At 41.1% G+C, this 16,143-nt stretch overlaps 1 protein-coding gene across 4 annotated transcripts in view; it reads left to right on the top strand.

The window, feature by feature from the left end:
- Window positions 1–16,143, top strand: part of CARD6 (caspase recruitment domain family member 6) — a 29,592-nt gene that overhangs the window by 5,489 nt on the left and 7,960 nt on the right. Inside the window, exons 1-3 of one of the 4 annotated variants that reach the window (XM_082453633.1) lie at window positions 95–2,966; window positions 4,662–5,213; window positions 10,616–10,757. In XM_082453633.1, the coding sequence (XP_082309759.1) occupies window positions 4,766–5,213; window positions 10,616–10,653 (486 nt within the window). In that variant the 5' untranslated portion in view covers window positions 95–2,966; window positions 4,662–4,765 and the 3' untranslated portion in view covers window positions 10,654–10,757. Of the gene's footprint in view, window positions 1–94; window positions 5,214–10,615; window positions 10,758–13,877; window positions 15,792–16,143 lie in introns of those variants that run through there. The other 3 variants (XM_082453632.1, XR_014261508.1, XM_082453634.1) reach the window with 3 other exon arrangements.

The following is a 16,143-nucleotide window of genomic DNA, read 5'->3' as shown; positions in this document are numbered from 1 at the left end:
AGACCCAACACAGCCATAAATAAATAAATATTTAAAAAAAAAAAAAAAACATCCTGTTCCTTGTTTCAGTTCTAGTTAAAAAAAAAAAAAAAAAAAATGGGATCTATAACTTGTTGTTTTCCATAATATATCATGGATATCACTACTTGTCAATATGTGTAGATTTACTTCATCCTTTTTTTTTTCTTTGTTTTTTTTTGTGGTACATGGGATGAGGGCAGAATGGTTTTGTAGCTTTTGCACTTTATTTAATTTATGTATTTATTTAAAGTCTTTATTGAATTTGTTACAATACTGCTTCTCTTTTATGTTTTGGTTTTTTGGCCGTGAGGCATGTGGAGTCTTAGCTCCCCGACCAGGGATCGAACTCGCACCCCCTGCTTCGGAAGGTGAAGTCTTAACCACTGGACCACCAGGGAAGTCCCTACTTCATCACTTTTAACTTCATTTTGGTATTGCATTGGAACTGAGCAGAACTCTGCACCCCACTCCCACCCCACCCCAAGCACAAAGGCTCCTTCATGTCTCCTGCCTCTTGTTTATAGAAAAGCTGAAGTCCCCCAGGCCTCCCTGAGTCGCAAAACAGCAAGCTCAAGCCGTTAATGATTAGGACAATAGAGTCACAGACTCAGTGTCTGATGCACATTCCTGAGTTGTTTTACAGATACTATAACTGCCACCAGAGGGGAAAAGCTAACTGCATGATGACTAGACTGTAGCCATGACATAAGCTGCTCCACCTTGAGCAGTACTGAATCTATGGCTAGTACAATTCCAAGAACTGGCCTTAAGAGAATGGGATTAACACTATTGCTCATAATAATCTATATCTTGGTGGGCATCAAAATAATTGTAGCTTGTTCTGCCTGCATATGTAAGTGGGCAACTAAAATTGTCAGCAAAGGGATACTGCAAACCCATGCTGACATCTTCCACTCTAAGAATACGGTGCCCTTTGTCAGAATGAAGAAGTTACAGAAGACAGACCTTCGCCCATGATCCCGTAGAAATGGAATGATGTTCTGACAAGTGGGGATTTGTAAGCAGCTTTTGGCAGGAGAAAGCTTTTTGCAGGAAAGAGCTCTCTGCAGGAGGCCCTTTTGCCTTGTCATTAATCTTAAACCAGGCGCCCCCCATGCTCTACTCATCTCCAGCCCTAGCATGCCTTTCAAATCTTGATCACACAATACCTTGCCTAATCTGTTGGTTCTTTCTATAGATCAAAGAAGTTGAAATGAAGAATAAGTAATTAACAGATGACCAGATCTCTTCCCTAGCTTCCCCTTCAGTAATCTTGTGAACAAACTGTGTGAACAAGATAGCATCTAAAGAAAAATCACAGGAAGTTGACAAGCCTGCATACAAGTCTGCACACAGTGGGGGATGGCGAGGACTCCCACCCCCTATCTCAATGATTAACTGAGATTAGTTCCCTTTTTCCCTATAAAAACTTTCATGGCCAAGCATAAGTTTCAGAGGTGGTTTTTGGGGACACTGAGTCCACCATCTCCCCAGATTGCCAGCATTCTGATTAAAAGCAACTTTCCTTTCTACCAACATTTGTCTCTCTCTCTCTCGAGTATTTTTTTTTGATTTTTTATTTACATTTATTTATTTATTTATTTATTTATTTATTTATTTATTTATTTATTTATGGCTGTGTTGGGTCTTTGTTGCTGCACACGAGCTTTCTCTAGTTGCAGCGAGCAGGGGCTACTCTTCATTGCAGTGCACGGGCTTCTCATTGAGGTGGCTTCTCTTGTTGTGGAGCATGGGCTCTAGGCGTGCAGGCTTCAGCAGTTGTGGCACGTGGGCTCAGTAGTTGTGGCTCGTGGGCTCTAGAGCGCAGGCTCAGTAGTTGTGGCGCACGGGCATGTGGGATCTTCCCAGACCAGGGATCGAACCTGTGTCCCCTGCATTGGCAGGTGGATTCTTAACCACTGCGCAGCCAGGGAAATCCCTCAAGTATTGATTTTTTGAGTGGTGAACAGCCAGACCTGATTAGGTAACACCATTGTTGATGTATCAACATTTGTTCCATAAACCCCCAATTTGTGGATATTTGAGTTATTTTCAATTTTCTGCTATTATAAAAATGTTGTAATGCAGATTCTTGCACATACATCTTTGGGCATTTGTCTGATTATTTCCATAAGATAATTTCCTATTCAGTGCAGTGGGATTGCTGCACTGAATGGTATGAATTTTGATTTTTATCTGTCACATTTATTTATTTATTGCTGCATATTGACAGATTTCTCTCCAAAAGGGTTAATCAATTCACATTCTTATTATCTCAGATAGAGCTCAGAGTAGAGAATACCTAGTCCAATCTGAAGTTCGAGAGAGGCTTCTCAGAGGAGTTGACTCAGAGGAGTTCTCAGGGGCTAAGTCATATGAAACTGAGTCAAGTCGTCAAAAAACGATAAATAATCTACAGGGAGCCAGGGTCCGTGGGGGCTGAGGGCTGGGTTCCCCTGCTGCTTTGGCTTGTTTCTATCCACCCTCTCCAACACTAGGCGTCATTGACATAGTTATTCTTTGCCAAATAGAATTACTCTTTGCCTTAAAAAAAACAAAACAAAAACAAAAACCAAAACCCCCCCCTAAAACTTGTATTTATGCATTGGAACTATTTCATAGTTCATTTCCTACTCTGCAGAAAACAGGAACATTGGCTACTGGGAGTGTTCCCTCAGAAATCATAGAAAAAGAATGAAAAAAGTTACTTGAAATCCTCCAACAAGATCCTGATTGTATCTTAGATACATTAACCTCTCGGAGGCTAATTTCTGAGGAAGAGTATGAGATTCTGGAGAATATTACAGATCCCATCAAGAAAAGTTGGAAGCTGTTAATTTTGGTACAGAAAAAGGGAGAAGTGAGCGGTCAGCTTTTTCTCAACTGTTTACTTAGTACTTTTTCAGAGTCAGCTACCATTTGGGACTTAAATCACTTAAATCATGGTAAGTTAAATTTCTATACTTTTTTGGGCTGAGAGGGAGGAGGCAGATTTCCTGAAAAAAAAGAAAATTTTTACTTTTTATTTTCATTTGTCATTCTCCTGCAGATAATTTTCACTGAAATATGATAAAAGGGAAAAGTGTCCAAGATTTAAAATGCAGGGAATGATGTATCTTATTGTTTTAGGGGATTTATAATTGTTTGTTCAAACTCAATCCAAAAGCTGCAATTGTTTTGTTTTTTTTTAATATTTATTTATTTTATTTGGTTGTGCTGTGTCTTAGTTGTGGCAGGTGGGCTCCTTAGTTGTGGCATGCTAACTCTTAGTTGCATCATGAATGTGGGATCTAGTTCCCTGACCAGGGATCAAACCCGGGCCCCCTGCATTGGGAGCATGGAGTCTTACACGCTGCACCACCAGGGAGTTCCCCAAAACCTGCACTTGTTTTAGTGCTAGTATAAACTTATTATTCTGGCAGTGACATTCTGAAATACTCATAGTTGGAAAGAGACTACTGTTAGTGACACATCAGAATTTCCTTATGAAGTAAGTGAATTCATGGGTATTAACAAACTCAAGACCAAAAGCTGCATCTTTCACTCAGTATAGCCATTTTGAAAATATAGGAAAAATAATTTTTAACACACATATGTGGTAGATTAGCAAGTTCTTTTTTTTTTTAATTTATTTTTGGCTGCGTTGGGTCTTCGTTGCTGTGTGTGGGTTTTCTCTAGTTGCGTCGAGCGGGGCCTACTCTTCATTGAGGTGCATGGGCTTCTCACTGCAGTGGCTTCTCTTGTTGAGGAGCACAGGCTCTATACGTGCGGGCTTCAGTAGTGGTGGCTCGCGGGCTCTAGAGCGCAGGCTCAGTAGTTGTGGCACACGGGCTTAGTTGCTCTGCGGCATGTGGGATCTTCCCGGACCAGGGATCAAACCTGTGTCCCCTGTATTAACAGGCGGATTCTTAACCACTGCACCACCAGGAGAGTCCACAACTTCATTTTCTCTGTGAGAAGAATGCCAGCAGAACCTTAGTTTTCTGGAGCAAATCAAATTCTAATTTTTCAACGTTCAAAGATAATTAGTGGCAAATGAGGGCGCACTTCTTCCAGAATGAATTGTTTAGCAGTTCTGTAAATTACTACCAGAGACAGGTGTAGCTCCTTTTCTAAAAAATAGTGAAGATTATTTTAAGAGATGTTAGAGAGGCAGAGGCTCAGATAAAAAGATTAATGTTAATGGTCTCTAATGTAGTACAGGACCCGTATGCTTAGAGAAACAGGTCTTGTTATTTCCAGGACTTATTCCAAATCAGAGTTATTTGCTTCTTGATTAGAAATGATTAGGATCAGATTTTGTTAGCAATGGCCTTATGTAGTCTGAGCTGGTTTGGGGTCACAGTAAATCCACAAGTAAACACAGGATTCAAGTTTTCTATTTCACTCATTTACCCTTTGAGTTTGCTGTGAAAGACTCAAACTTTTGAGCAAGGCAGGAGTGTGATCTGATATTTTTCAGTGGGAGAAAGTTCTGACAGTTGAGTCGTTGCCATTTATGTAGGAGGTGGTAGGTATTCCTGTTATCCAGTGAAATAAAGGAGGTGATGCTTTGAGGTCATGGAAAGTCAAGTTATTATAACATCTGTTAATTTCAAAAAAGAAAATAAAAATCCCCCAACCTTTCCTATTCTTTCCAGAACTTTTAAAACATGAGTATATGGAGCCACCGCAACCTTGGGGGTAAGCAGGGAAGGTGTTTTTTATTCCTGGAGAGAAAGAGCTTGAGGATCCTGAGATCACCATGTCCTTCAAAGAGAAAGAACACTTGGATTTGGAAACCTCTGAGTCTTTCACGGACAAGAAGGCTGGTTATCAGGAAACTGCTTGGTCCTCAAGGGAAAATGAGAAGGAATACAACACACCAAAATTCACATCTCTGCAACTGGTTGAGAATGTTGAATATGAATTTCTAGCAACTATTGAGTATTTACAGGATGAACAGAGATATGAGGAGCCAGGTGATTTTTTACACTTAGGAAAAGAGGACTATCTAGAATCTGTTGGGTACTCTGAAGATGGAGACACCCCCGTGGAAGAGGATGCTTATGATGACCCAGAGTGCATTATCTATGACAGCAAAGAGGACTCCTTGTATTCTGAAACCATGGAGTTCTCTGATGAAGAACAGAATTATGGGGATTCAGAAACTGGCATGTCATTGGAGGAGGAAGAGGAGAAAAGTATGGAAGGTATGGGAATGATGTGTGTGTAGTTACTTAGGCAACAACTTATTTTTAGGTTGCCGTGACATAATGGGGAGAGGGGCTGAGGAAAGGCACCAGATGGCAGCAGAAAAGTAGCTACACAAAAATTTCTTGGACCTCTCTAACTCGGAATTGCCTCAGAGGTGAGTGTTGACAGGGAGGAAAACCCAGGACCTAGGAACAGTGGACAGTATAAGCTAAAGTAAATATTGACTATCAACTTAAAGGTTTCTGCAGTCACCTCCATCATACATATAACCACTGATTTTAGCTGTTCCCTTCTGTTCCTCAGATTAAGCCTTTTTAATCATTTTAGCTCCTTTGTGACCAATGGAATATGGGGATTATAAACCTAACTATTGAAGTGGAAACAGGAGAGGAATTTGTGATAAATGGATAAAATCCCAAAATAAAGCTTGTCTTGATCCAGTCCAAATATTGCCATTTTGATGAGGAAATCTTGAATTTGAATATTTCTCAATGAAAATTCAAAATATGAGAAATGCTTAATTTGGAGAGATACTGTCTGGGAAAATAAACATCACCAAGTTCTGAGTACAGAAGGAGAAGGTAACTACCAACTCACATTCAGTCCAAATCCTGGGAATTCATAATCCAGTTATGGGTCAGAAAAGAGTAATTTCCAAAAAAAAAAAAAAAAAAGAAAAGAGTAATTTCCTCCTCAGCACACCTTGACATAGCTACTAGGGCTGCTGTAACAAAATAGCACCGCAAACTCGGTAGCTTAAACAATAACCATTGAAACGTATTGTCGTACAGTTTGGAGGCTGGAAGTCTGAAATCAAGGTGTCTCTAGGGTTGGTTCCTTTGGAAAGCTGTAAAGAAGAATCTGTTCCTAGCTTCTCGTAGTTTGCTGGAAATCTTTGGGCTTCTTTGGCTTGTAGAAGCATCCCCTCCACCCTCGCCCCCCTCACCCTACCCCTGCAATCTGCCTTCATCTTCACATGGTTGTCTTCCTGGGTTCACGTCTCTATGTTCAAATTTCCCCTTTTTATAAGAATACCAGTCATATTAGGTTAGGGCTCACCATAATGACCTCATCTTAACTAATTACATCTACCATGTGATGCCATTTCCAAATACCATTACCTTCTGAGGTACTGGGGCTTAGGATTTCAACATACGAATTTGAGGGGTACATAATTCAACCCATAACACAGCTCTTGTCCCACCCCCATACCTTCCCAATATATAGTTGCTTTTAGACCTCATTCTTAATTTTTTGAATATATTACAGTTGTTGCATAGGGTTGAATTAATTAATTAGTCATTGCATACTACCCTCATTATTCTGCAAAAAGCCCCTTTTGTTTATCTATTTCATTTTTTTCTCTATTTCCCATTCACCTTCCTCCATAGGTAACATTCTAATATTATGTGTTTCTTGCATGATATTGTTTTGTTTTGCATGATTTTTCTGTATAATTTATTTATCACAATAGTAATATCTCAACATAGCATCTCAAAATTAGGGTCACTTAAAACCATAAGAGTGTATAATTGTGCATGTGTCTGTAGTTGGCTGAGCAGTTCTGGTCTGCGCTGGGTTTACTGCTATATCTGTGGTCAGCTGGCATAGGCTCATCTCTCATCTAGCAAGCTAGTCTGGACTTGTTCTCAGACTCCGCGAGGCATATTCTTATGGTGAGGGAGAGTAGTCAGAGAGACAGAGAGAGAGAGTAATGAAGGCATTTTTAGGCTTAGGCTCAGAACTATCACGCCATCTGTATGATAGGTTTCCTAGGGCTGCCACAATAAAGTACTACAAAATGGTGGCTTAGAACAACGGGACATATATTGTTTCACAGATATGGAGACCAGAAGACTGAAACCAAGGTGTTGGTAGGGTCATACTCTCTCTGAAGGCACTAGGGAAGGAGCTGTTCCAGCCCTCTCTCGCAGCTTCTGGTAGCCTGAGGTGTTCTTTGGCTTGTAGACCATCTTCTTGGTGCATGTCTCTGTTTTTAAGTTTCCTCTTTTTATAAGGACACTGATCAGATTGCATTAGGGCCCACCCTAATGATCTCATTTTAGCTTGATCACCGCTGTAAAGACCTTATTCACAAGTAAGGCCACATTCTGAAGTACTGGGAGCATCAACATATCTTTTTGAGGGGGGATACAATGCAACCCATAATGCATACAATTCTGCCACACCCTGTTGGCAAAAGCAAGTCGCAAAGCTAATTCGAATTCAAGGGTTGGGGAAAAATAGACTCCACCTCTTGCGAGGTAGTATTGCAAAAAGTATGGATGCCAGAAAGCCATTAATTGGGGCTATTTTTGCAATCAATTTAACACCTTTAAGAAAATAGGTCAAGAAAAGTCTCAATAATAATGTAGTTATGACCTGCAATATAGTTCTAATGGTTACCAATCCACTCTAGTTGACTGGAGGCCTGTGGCTATCCTCTGTCTCTTTCCTTTGTAATATTTGTCTATGCAGCTGGGAACCGGGGTGGGGGGGTGGGGTGGGGAGGAATCCAAATGCATCTGATTCAAAGGAGAAGGATCTTCACGCTTTTTGTCATGTTAAATTTTATGCCCCCCACGCCCAACATTGTGTCTCAAATCAAAGTCTCAGGAAGACTTGCCTATGTGCTCTGCAATGTATAAGGTCAACTTGTATATGGACTATATCAATCAACTCCCTTCCCTTCTAGCTTATACTAGTTGGGGTCAGTCGATGGTAGGAACCCATATATTTACCAGTTCCTCTGCCCTTTCTTCTTCCTGAAGATCAAAGTTTTAATTTGATGTTATTTCCTGTTATCCTGAAGAATTTTATTTATTTTTTGTTTATTGAAACGTCTTTATTTTGCCTTCAATCCAGAATATTTTTGCTGCGATGAATTTCAGATTGGAGATTTTTTGCCTTCAGTATTTTATGGATGTCGTTCCTGTCATTTGGCTTGCATTCTTTCTGATGCTAAGTCTTGTCATTTTATCATTGCTCCCCCTTAAGTGTTGTGTTACTTTTCTTCTGATTGATTTCAAGATTTTTTTCTTAAAATTTTTTTTCTGCGGTTAACTCTGACGTGTCTAGGTGTGCTTTTCTTTGTTTTCATCTTCTGTAGGATTTGTGAATCTATAAATTTGGAATTTTTTTTCCAAATTTGGAAAATTCTCAGCCATTATTTATCCAACTATTTTTCTGTCCCACTTGCTCCCTCCTCTCTTTTTGAGACTCCAAGTACATGTGTGTTAGAGTTTCTGATATCTTTCCTGAGGTCCCTGAGGCTCCATTCATTTTTTTAAAAAAATTTTTTCTCTTTATTCTTTAGATTGGGTTATTTCTACTGCTATACCTTTAAGTACACTGAATTTTTCTTCTGTCATTTCCAATCTTCTTTTAAGTCCATCTACTGATTTTTGAAAAAATTCAGGTATTATTACTTTTAATTCTAGAATTTCAATTTTTAAATGCTTTCTGTTTTTTTTTCCTGAGAATTGCTATTTAATCATTCATTATGGGTTTATTTTATTGTACATTCTTGAAAATAGTTAAGATAGCTGCTTTAAAATTCTTATATGCTAAATCCAACATCTGGGTCATCCTGGAGTGGGTCTCCATTGATCAAGTGTGCATTACATTTCCTGTTTCTTCCTATGTCTCATAACTTTGGATTTTGTCCTATGCATTGTGTATGATCAGTTATAGAGACTCTGGATGTGAAACTTCTCCAAAGAATCTTGGGTTTTTTTCGTTGGTTTAGTTCCTAATTAACCTGACTGGACTCAAATTCAAAACTCAGTCTCCTTTCAGTGGGTGGTAGCTAAAATCTCTGATCATTTTTTTTTTGCCTTACATGGGCTATTTTCATGAATTTTTAATTTACATAAATGGTATTGGGTTCTAGAAATTACTGCTTCTTAATTTTTCATCCATCTCTATGCTTATTAGGTATATCACTGTACTGCTCCACAGTAGCTTGTTATTACCTTGTCAATGTCAGGCATCTGGCTTGGGCTGTGTGAGTACTGATTTCTGTGCTGAAGAAGCAGAGGATGGTTGTCCAAAGGAAAAGCAGGGGATAGGCAAGAGCAGAAATTAAATGCTTTCTGCAACCCATCTTCTTAGTGCCTCCTCTGGGAATCCTTCATGCTGGCCTTAACTCCTCCCTCACCTTTTTATCCATGTATACCGGTTCAAGCAACTTTCAGACCATCCAAGGATTTCTTAGAGTTACTTTTGTTAATTCTTTTTTTTTTATCATTTTATTTATTTTTTTGGCTGTGTTGGGTCTTTGTTGCTGTGCGTGGGCTTTCTCTAGTTGCAGCCAGCGGGGGCTTCTCTCCGTTGCAGTGCGTGGGCTTATCATTGTGGTGGCTTCTCTTGTTTGCGGAGCATGGGCTCTAGGCACATGGGCTCAGTAGTTGTGGTGCACGGGCTTAGTTGCTCCGCGGCATGTGGTATCTTCCTGGACCAGGGCTCGAACCCGTGTTCTCTGCATTAGCAGGTGGATTCTTAACCACTGCGCCACCAGGGAAGCCTTACTTTTGTTAATTCTTGAAATCCATACTTTCTCTCACTTCTACTGTTTCTTCTAGGCTATTTTTATAGAGGATCCAAGAATCTTATGCTAATTTGCTATCCATCAGGAGCAGAAAATGCTCTCTGATTTTCTTTCTCTACTAAGCACTGTCTCCGTATTCCCAAGAAGTGGCTAGAAGATAAATTAGAAAATAACATCAGGAGAAATTAGGTACAACATGTAAATTCTGAGAAAACTTCAATGATAACAAAATGTTCCATTTCTCCAAACTTTAGCAAGAGTTAACATTTAAGAAATAAATTGGTATCAACCTAGAGAATTCCTCATACATGTGTATAATGAAGCTTTAACAGGGTTTTTCATTGCTGCATACAAACATTAGCCAAAAAAATTGGAAAACCTAAATGATCACCAGTAGACAATTGTTAAATAAATAATGGTTCTTCCAAACCATGAAGTACAATGGATTAGCTAAAATGAATTAAGTAGTTCTCTATATATACTTACCTGGAAGAATTTGCAAGGAATACCACTGAGTAAAAAGAAGTTTTATACCGAAGAAGAATCATTCAGTATAATATCATTTATAAAATAAAATAGCATCTATTAAACCAAACTGTGTATTTCTACATATGCAAACATACTTATGTACTTGCATAGAAAAAGGATGGGAAGGAAACGTACCATACTATATTGACATATCTCTTAGAAGGAAATAGAATTGACAGAGCAATGAAAGAGAACTTTACTTGTATTGTTTCATCTTTTTTTTTTCCAATGAAAATGTCAATAACTTATTTAATTAAAAAAGTCATTGAAGGAAGCTTAGATGCTGAACACGACATTCACTGACTATCTTCTTTCCTACAGAAAGAAAAAAGTGTTTAAAGATGTCCTGTCCTGTTTAAACCCAGATACAAGCAGAAAGCTTCTGCCAGATTTCGTTAAACAATTCTTCTTAGACCGAGGATGTAGGTGGGTGACTGAGACTCCAGGTGACTTAGCCTGGAACTTCCTGATGAAACTTCAAGCACTGGATATGACAGTCAGAGATTCAGTCCTCAGGCACAAGGTTCTGGGTGAAGATAGCAAAGGGGAATTTTTGACTGGAGTAGAGAATTTGGAAATTAGAGAAACAGAAACCATTAATCCCCTTGATGTCCTTTGTGCCTCTATGCTGTATTCAGATAGCTCTTTGCAACGTGAAGTCATGTCAAACATGTATCAGTGCCAGTTTGCCCTTCCCTGCTACTGCCAGATGCAGAAAAGAACAAAAGCATTTTAATGCTGGGGGCCATGAAGGACATTGTGAAGGAGCAGTCAACGCAGTCTTCAGGAAGGCCTGCAGGGGATACAGAAAATTTCTGACTCTCATGAAGATGCCTGTCATCTCTTTTGTGCGTCTCGGATACTGTAGCTTCTCCAAGTCCAGAATCCTCAACACACTGCTCAGCCCTGCCCACCTGAAATCCACAAAATCTTTCTCCATCAGGATTTGCCTGTTCTGGTGCTTCCCCAGCAGATCTCTGATGGCCTGGTTGAGGTAACATGGAGTTTTCCTGATAGTGATGGTCTAAAGGAAAACCCCAGTTTTTTCCAGAAAGCTGTTGCTGTGGCCAACCTTCGTGGGGATCTAGAAAGTTTTTGGACACAGTTTGGTTTCTTGATGGAAGTTTCCTCAGCTGTGTTTTTTTTCATTGACTGCCTAGGTGAGAAGGAATGGGACTTGCTAATGTTTTTAGGGGAAGCTGCCATTGAAAGATGCTACTTTGTCCTCAGTCCCCAGGCCAGGGAGAATGAGGAGGCTCAGATTTTCCAGAGGATCCTGAAGTTGAAGCCATCACAACTACTGTTTTGGGAGGAGGAGGAAGCTGGAGAGAGAGGGAGGAACATGGAGGGTCTTCAAGCTGCCCTGAAAGAAGTGATGTCCTCTTCACTCAGATGTGTGTCTGTGGAGGACATTGCACCCCTGGCCAGGGAGTTGGGGATACAGATAGACCACGACTTTGAGAACATGCAGGGGATTCAAGTTTCCCCTACTGAAAACTTGGCTGGAACAGCTGAAGATGAGGGACCACAAAGACACAGTCAGCCAAAAAACTCATCTGAAAGCCCCGCTTAGATGTCAATAAGAGAGGCAGAGGCTAGATGTGAGATCAGCCAAAATCTTCAGAATTTCCATCTCATCCCAGTATTCATGCCTCTTCTGAAAAACTGCCGTCCTTTACCAACCAGAATTGGAGGTAATTTTTACCGTGTTTCTTTGACAGCCCCATGGGTTATGGTCTCACAGTTTTGGTTAGAGCGGAGGTCTTAGAGTTTCCATCCTTCACCCTTTCAGAATACAAGGGCCCATAGTCCAGGTAAAGTTTTGGGATTCAGTACTTCCAACCTCAGAGATTTTATTCAGATGAAAGATTTATGAAATTTTCTAGAACTGCTCAGGGACGTCACATGGATAAAACTTTTGGGAGACCACCAAGACCCATTTCTCAGCATGTACAGGCCTGGTCTGAGAGACCGCAGAAAATGGGAGCCCTTGAAAAGTCTGGGGAAGTGGACTCCCAGGGAGCTCACCTCCGTTCCCTGGGTTCACAGCCAGCAAGAGCGGTTGGGAAATCACAGCCTAGGCAAGTCTATGCCTGGGAAACACGGGAGACAACTTTACTAGTGATTAATGCACTATAATTTTTGGCTCGGGTCCTGATTTGACAGCCCTGCATCTCTAAGCCTCGCAGACCAGATCAGTTTCTCTGGGATGCAGAGGCAGAGAGAAAGGAGAATAGATGAAGATACTGAGACGTGCATATCGTCCAGAGGGCCCCTGCCCCTTATCCCCAGTTCTGGGTAAACCCCCAACCCTACCCCTAGGCCCCAGGTGAGCAATAAAACCCAAAGAGAGATTCGAATACCGCATGTCTTTAGTATCTGTCACACTTCCCATAATCGGATGGGTGAAGGGATCATGCAAGAGAGGAGGAAATATTATTAATAAAAAACTGCATCAGTTAATACTTCAAATATCATTCCATCACAGCAGTAGCCCAGGTAGTGTGGACAGAGTGACAGGCGCAGCTTGAGGAAGGGCAGAACGTAAGGGACAGGCAGAGGATCAGTGATGTATGCAGAGGAGGACTGGATGGGGAAGAAGAGCCGAGAGGGGCTCCTGGAAGCTCTGGGTGGGGTGTTTCAGGAAGTCAGCAGAGACTGTCCTATCAAATTAGGGCCAATTTCCTTACCTTTAGACTAGACCTACTTTTGGTGTTTTTAAGATAAGGAATGAGATGAAAGTTTCAGAAACGAAGAGATAGAACTGTCGAAGGATTATTCTGTTGCCTCTTTATTCTGCCCAAACCATATTAAAATTATTCAAATAGTAACCAGCCGAGTTCAGTCCTGGGCAGCCTGGGAGTGTGCTGCTGGGGATCCTGCTGTGAGGAGAGTCGCCGGCCAAGAGCCCTCTGTAGGGACCCACTGCGGTGGTCCAGAAACCGCACTCTGGGCTGGCTGCTCCGAGTCAGGGACTCAGCATGGTGAGGGTCCCGGAGCCGGGCCAGTCCTTCCCACGTGTGGGGACCCTGCCAGGCGGTCTTGGCTCTGGGGCTCCTTGTTGGCCTGGCTGAGACTTTCTCTGAGCTGCAGTGTAGTCCGATGCTCTTCCTCACCAGTGCCCCCTCCCTTCTTTCTTGCCTTGTCTGACCTGCAGGCAGTATGAGCTCTCCCCACTTCTGCTCCCTCCTCCCTTTCTGTGTCACAGACTTTTCACGGACTTGAATTCTATCTTAGCATCTGCTTCCTGGAGGACCTGAAGTGGCACAAGTTATTTGTGAAAAATGTTTCTTCTTCTTTCAGTGTCTGAGCAGTCTTGGACACACCTACTTCTCCCCCTCCCCCTTTGTGAGAAAGCAGACCCAGGGAAACTTTGCTATAATTCTTGAGAGTCTGCTTCAGAAAGGGAGAAATGTTTTGACTCTTTTAGTTCTTTTAGGATGGACATTAATTTTGGATGTGGAGAGATTTTTTTAACAAGAGCTTTGCATGCATGCATATTTCATCTGTTGCCAGGTGTCAGCACTGTTCCTTGCTTAATAACAACACGGAATCATTCATCATTTACTATTCTCATTTGTAGCCCACAAGAAAGAAGAAAAAAATCATTAATGATATGGTGTGTGCTGGGATATTGCTTTAGGTTCCTGGGACCTCTTGCAACATTGGCCAAAGATTAGTAAGGTAAGAACTGAGACGTGACCCCTTGTGTTGTGTGGTTATTGTCAATACAGCTTTAGGGAGAAAAGGGCACAGAAGCCAGACTGGGGAGGGTTGAGATGTGAATGGAAAGTGAGGAAGTGGACACTTTAAGAAATCTGATTGAAAAGGAAAGTTCTGTACCTACTGGATCAAGAAAATTTTTTCTTCCTCCCCCTCCCCCCTTTTTTCTTCTCTTCTTCCTTCCTTTTCCTTCTCCTCCTCATTCTTCTTCGTCTTCTTCTTCTTTGTTTTTTTTTTTTTGGCTGTGCTGCATGGCATGTGGGATCTTAGTTCCCTGGCCAGGGATCCAACCCACGTCCCCTACAGTGGAAGCCCTGCAAGTGTGGAGTCTTAACCACTGGCCCGCCAGGCAAGTCCCATCCTCATTCTTCTTCTAATTCATCTTTTTTTTTTTTAAGTCCAAGGTAACATAATATTTGGCAAAAAGTTCAAACACTATAGAAATATATGGTGTAGAAAGTCCCTCATAATTCTACCCTCTGGATAGCAGGAGTTCTCAATATTGTCTGCACATTAGAATCATCAGGGGAGATTTTTAAAAATCCCGATGCTGAGCCCACAGCCTGTGTCAAAGATATAGAGATCTCTGGGAGTGGCAGCCAGATATTGGCCTTCTTTAAAGCTCTCTAGGTGATAACGACACACCGTCAAGGTTGGGAACCACTGCTCGAAGTGTGGCCTGTGGGCCAGTGGCGTCAGCATCAGCATTCAGCAGAACCTCAACTCTGCAGCCCTTCTACCTAGTGAATTGTAATCTGCGTGCTAACGATATCCCTTGATATTTCATATGCACAGTAAATTTGGTTTTACATTTATGGTCAGTTGGGTTTTTTTAAATTGAAATATAGTTGACTTACAATGTTGTGTTAGTTTCTGGTGTACAGCAAAGTGATATATATGTATATACTTTTCAGATTCTTTTCCATTATAGGTTATTACAAAATATTGAGTATAGTTCCCTGTGCTATGCACTAGGTCCTTGTTATTTATCTATTTTATATATAGTAGTATATGTGTATGTTAATCCCAACCTCCTAATTTATCCCTCTCCCTCTTTCCCCTTTGGGTAACCATAAGTTTGTTTTCTATGCCTGTGGGTCTATTTCTGTTTTGTAAATAAGTTCATTTGTATCTCATACGCACAATAAAAATCGAGCAGCACTTTTTAGAGAAAAATCACTAAAAGAAATAAGGAAGCCTTTTTTTTTTTTAAGATGGAATGAACTCATACTTACAGAGTTACTGAGAGGAAGAATCTGTAAAGGGGAAAGAATAGAAAGTATAAGACAGAATGTATAATTGGTAGGGCAATGTCCTACAAGAGGTAGGAGGGATAGAATTGGCAGCTGGGAAAAATGAACTTTGAAGAGAAAAGGGAATTTGTCTTCTTGGGACACTGGAAGGAAGAGGGAGTGAATGATAGACTTGCAGGTAGGTTTGAATTGTGGGGAAACTGGAAGTTGATGGTATTGCCTCGTGATGGCCTTTGTTTTCTGCTTTCCCCAGGGAAGTAGGAGGAGAGGCGCTCTGTGAAAAATGAATGGGGCAAAGAGGAATAATGGCTATTGAAGCCCTACTATGTGCCACAAGGGGTGTTACATACAAAAAGCCTATATACTCCTTCCAATAGCCCTAAGACAGTCCTATTATTCAGATGGGGAGATCAATCCTCTGCTGGCTTCTCCTTTGCTCAGTCTCTGCACATCTATCCTGAGGTTCCCTCTCTATTTCTTCATTCCTTTGGTGACATCACTCAGTCCCCTGACTGTGAGTGTTATCTACATGACTTTGCCTGCAAACCCCGCCCCCCCACCCAATCTACATTTCTAGTCCTGACCTGTGTTGTGAACTCCATCCAATTGTTTACTCAACATTTCCATAGCATGCCTGATAGAAATCTCAAACTTATCATGGGCAAAAGAGAACCCTTCCCAAACTTGCAACCCTCCTCCAAAGCCCACTCCCTTAATTATAATAATGCCCAAACCCAGGACTTCTGGCAGTGTCTTCCCTCACCTCCCTCCATCCCAAATCACCAAGAAGTTTTGTCAATTTTATCTCCATAACATTCTGAGTCCATCCACTTCTCTAAGATCTCCACTCCCACCAGTCCCATCTAAGCCACC

The sequence above is a fragment of the Balaenoptera physalus genome (assembly GCF_965194825.1).
Source record: "Balaenoptera physalus genome assembly, chromosome: 3".
Classification (NCBI taxonomy): domain Eukaryota; kingdom Metazoa; phylum Chordata; class Mammalia; order Artiodactyla; family Balaenopteridae; genus Balaenoptera; species Balaenoptera physalus.
This window is presented reverse-complemented; position numbering and strand designations above follow the sequence as displayed.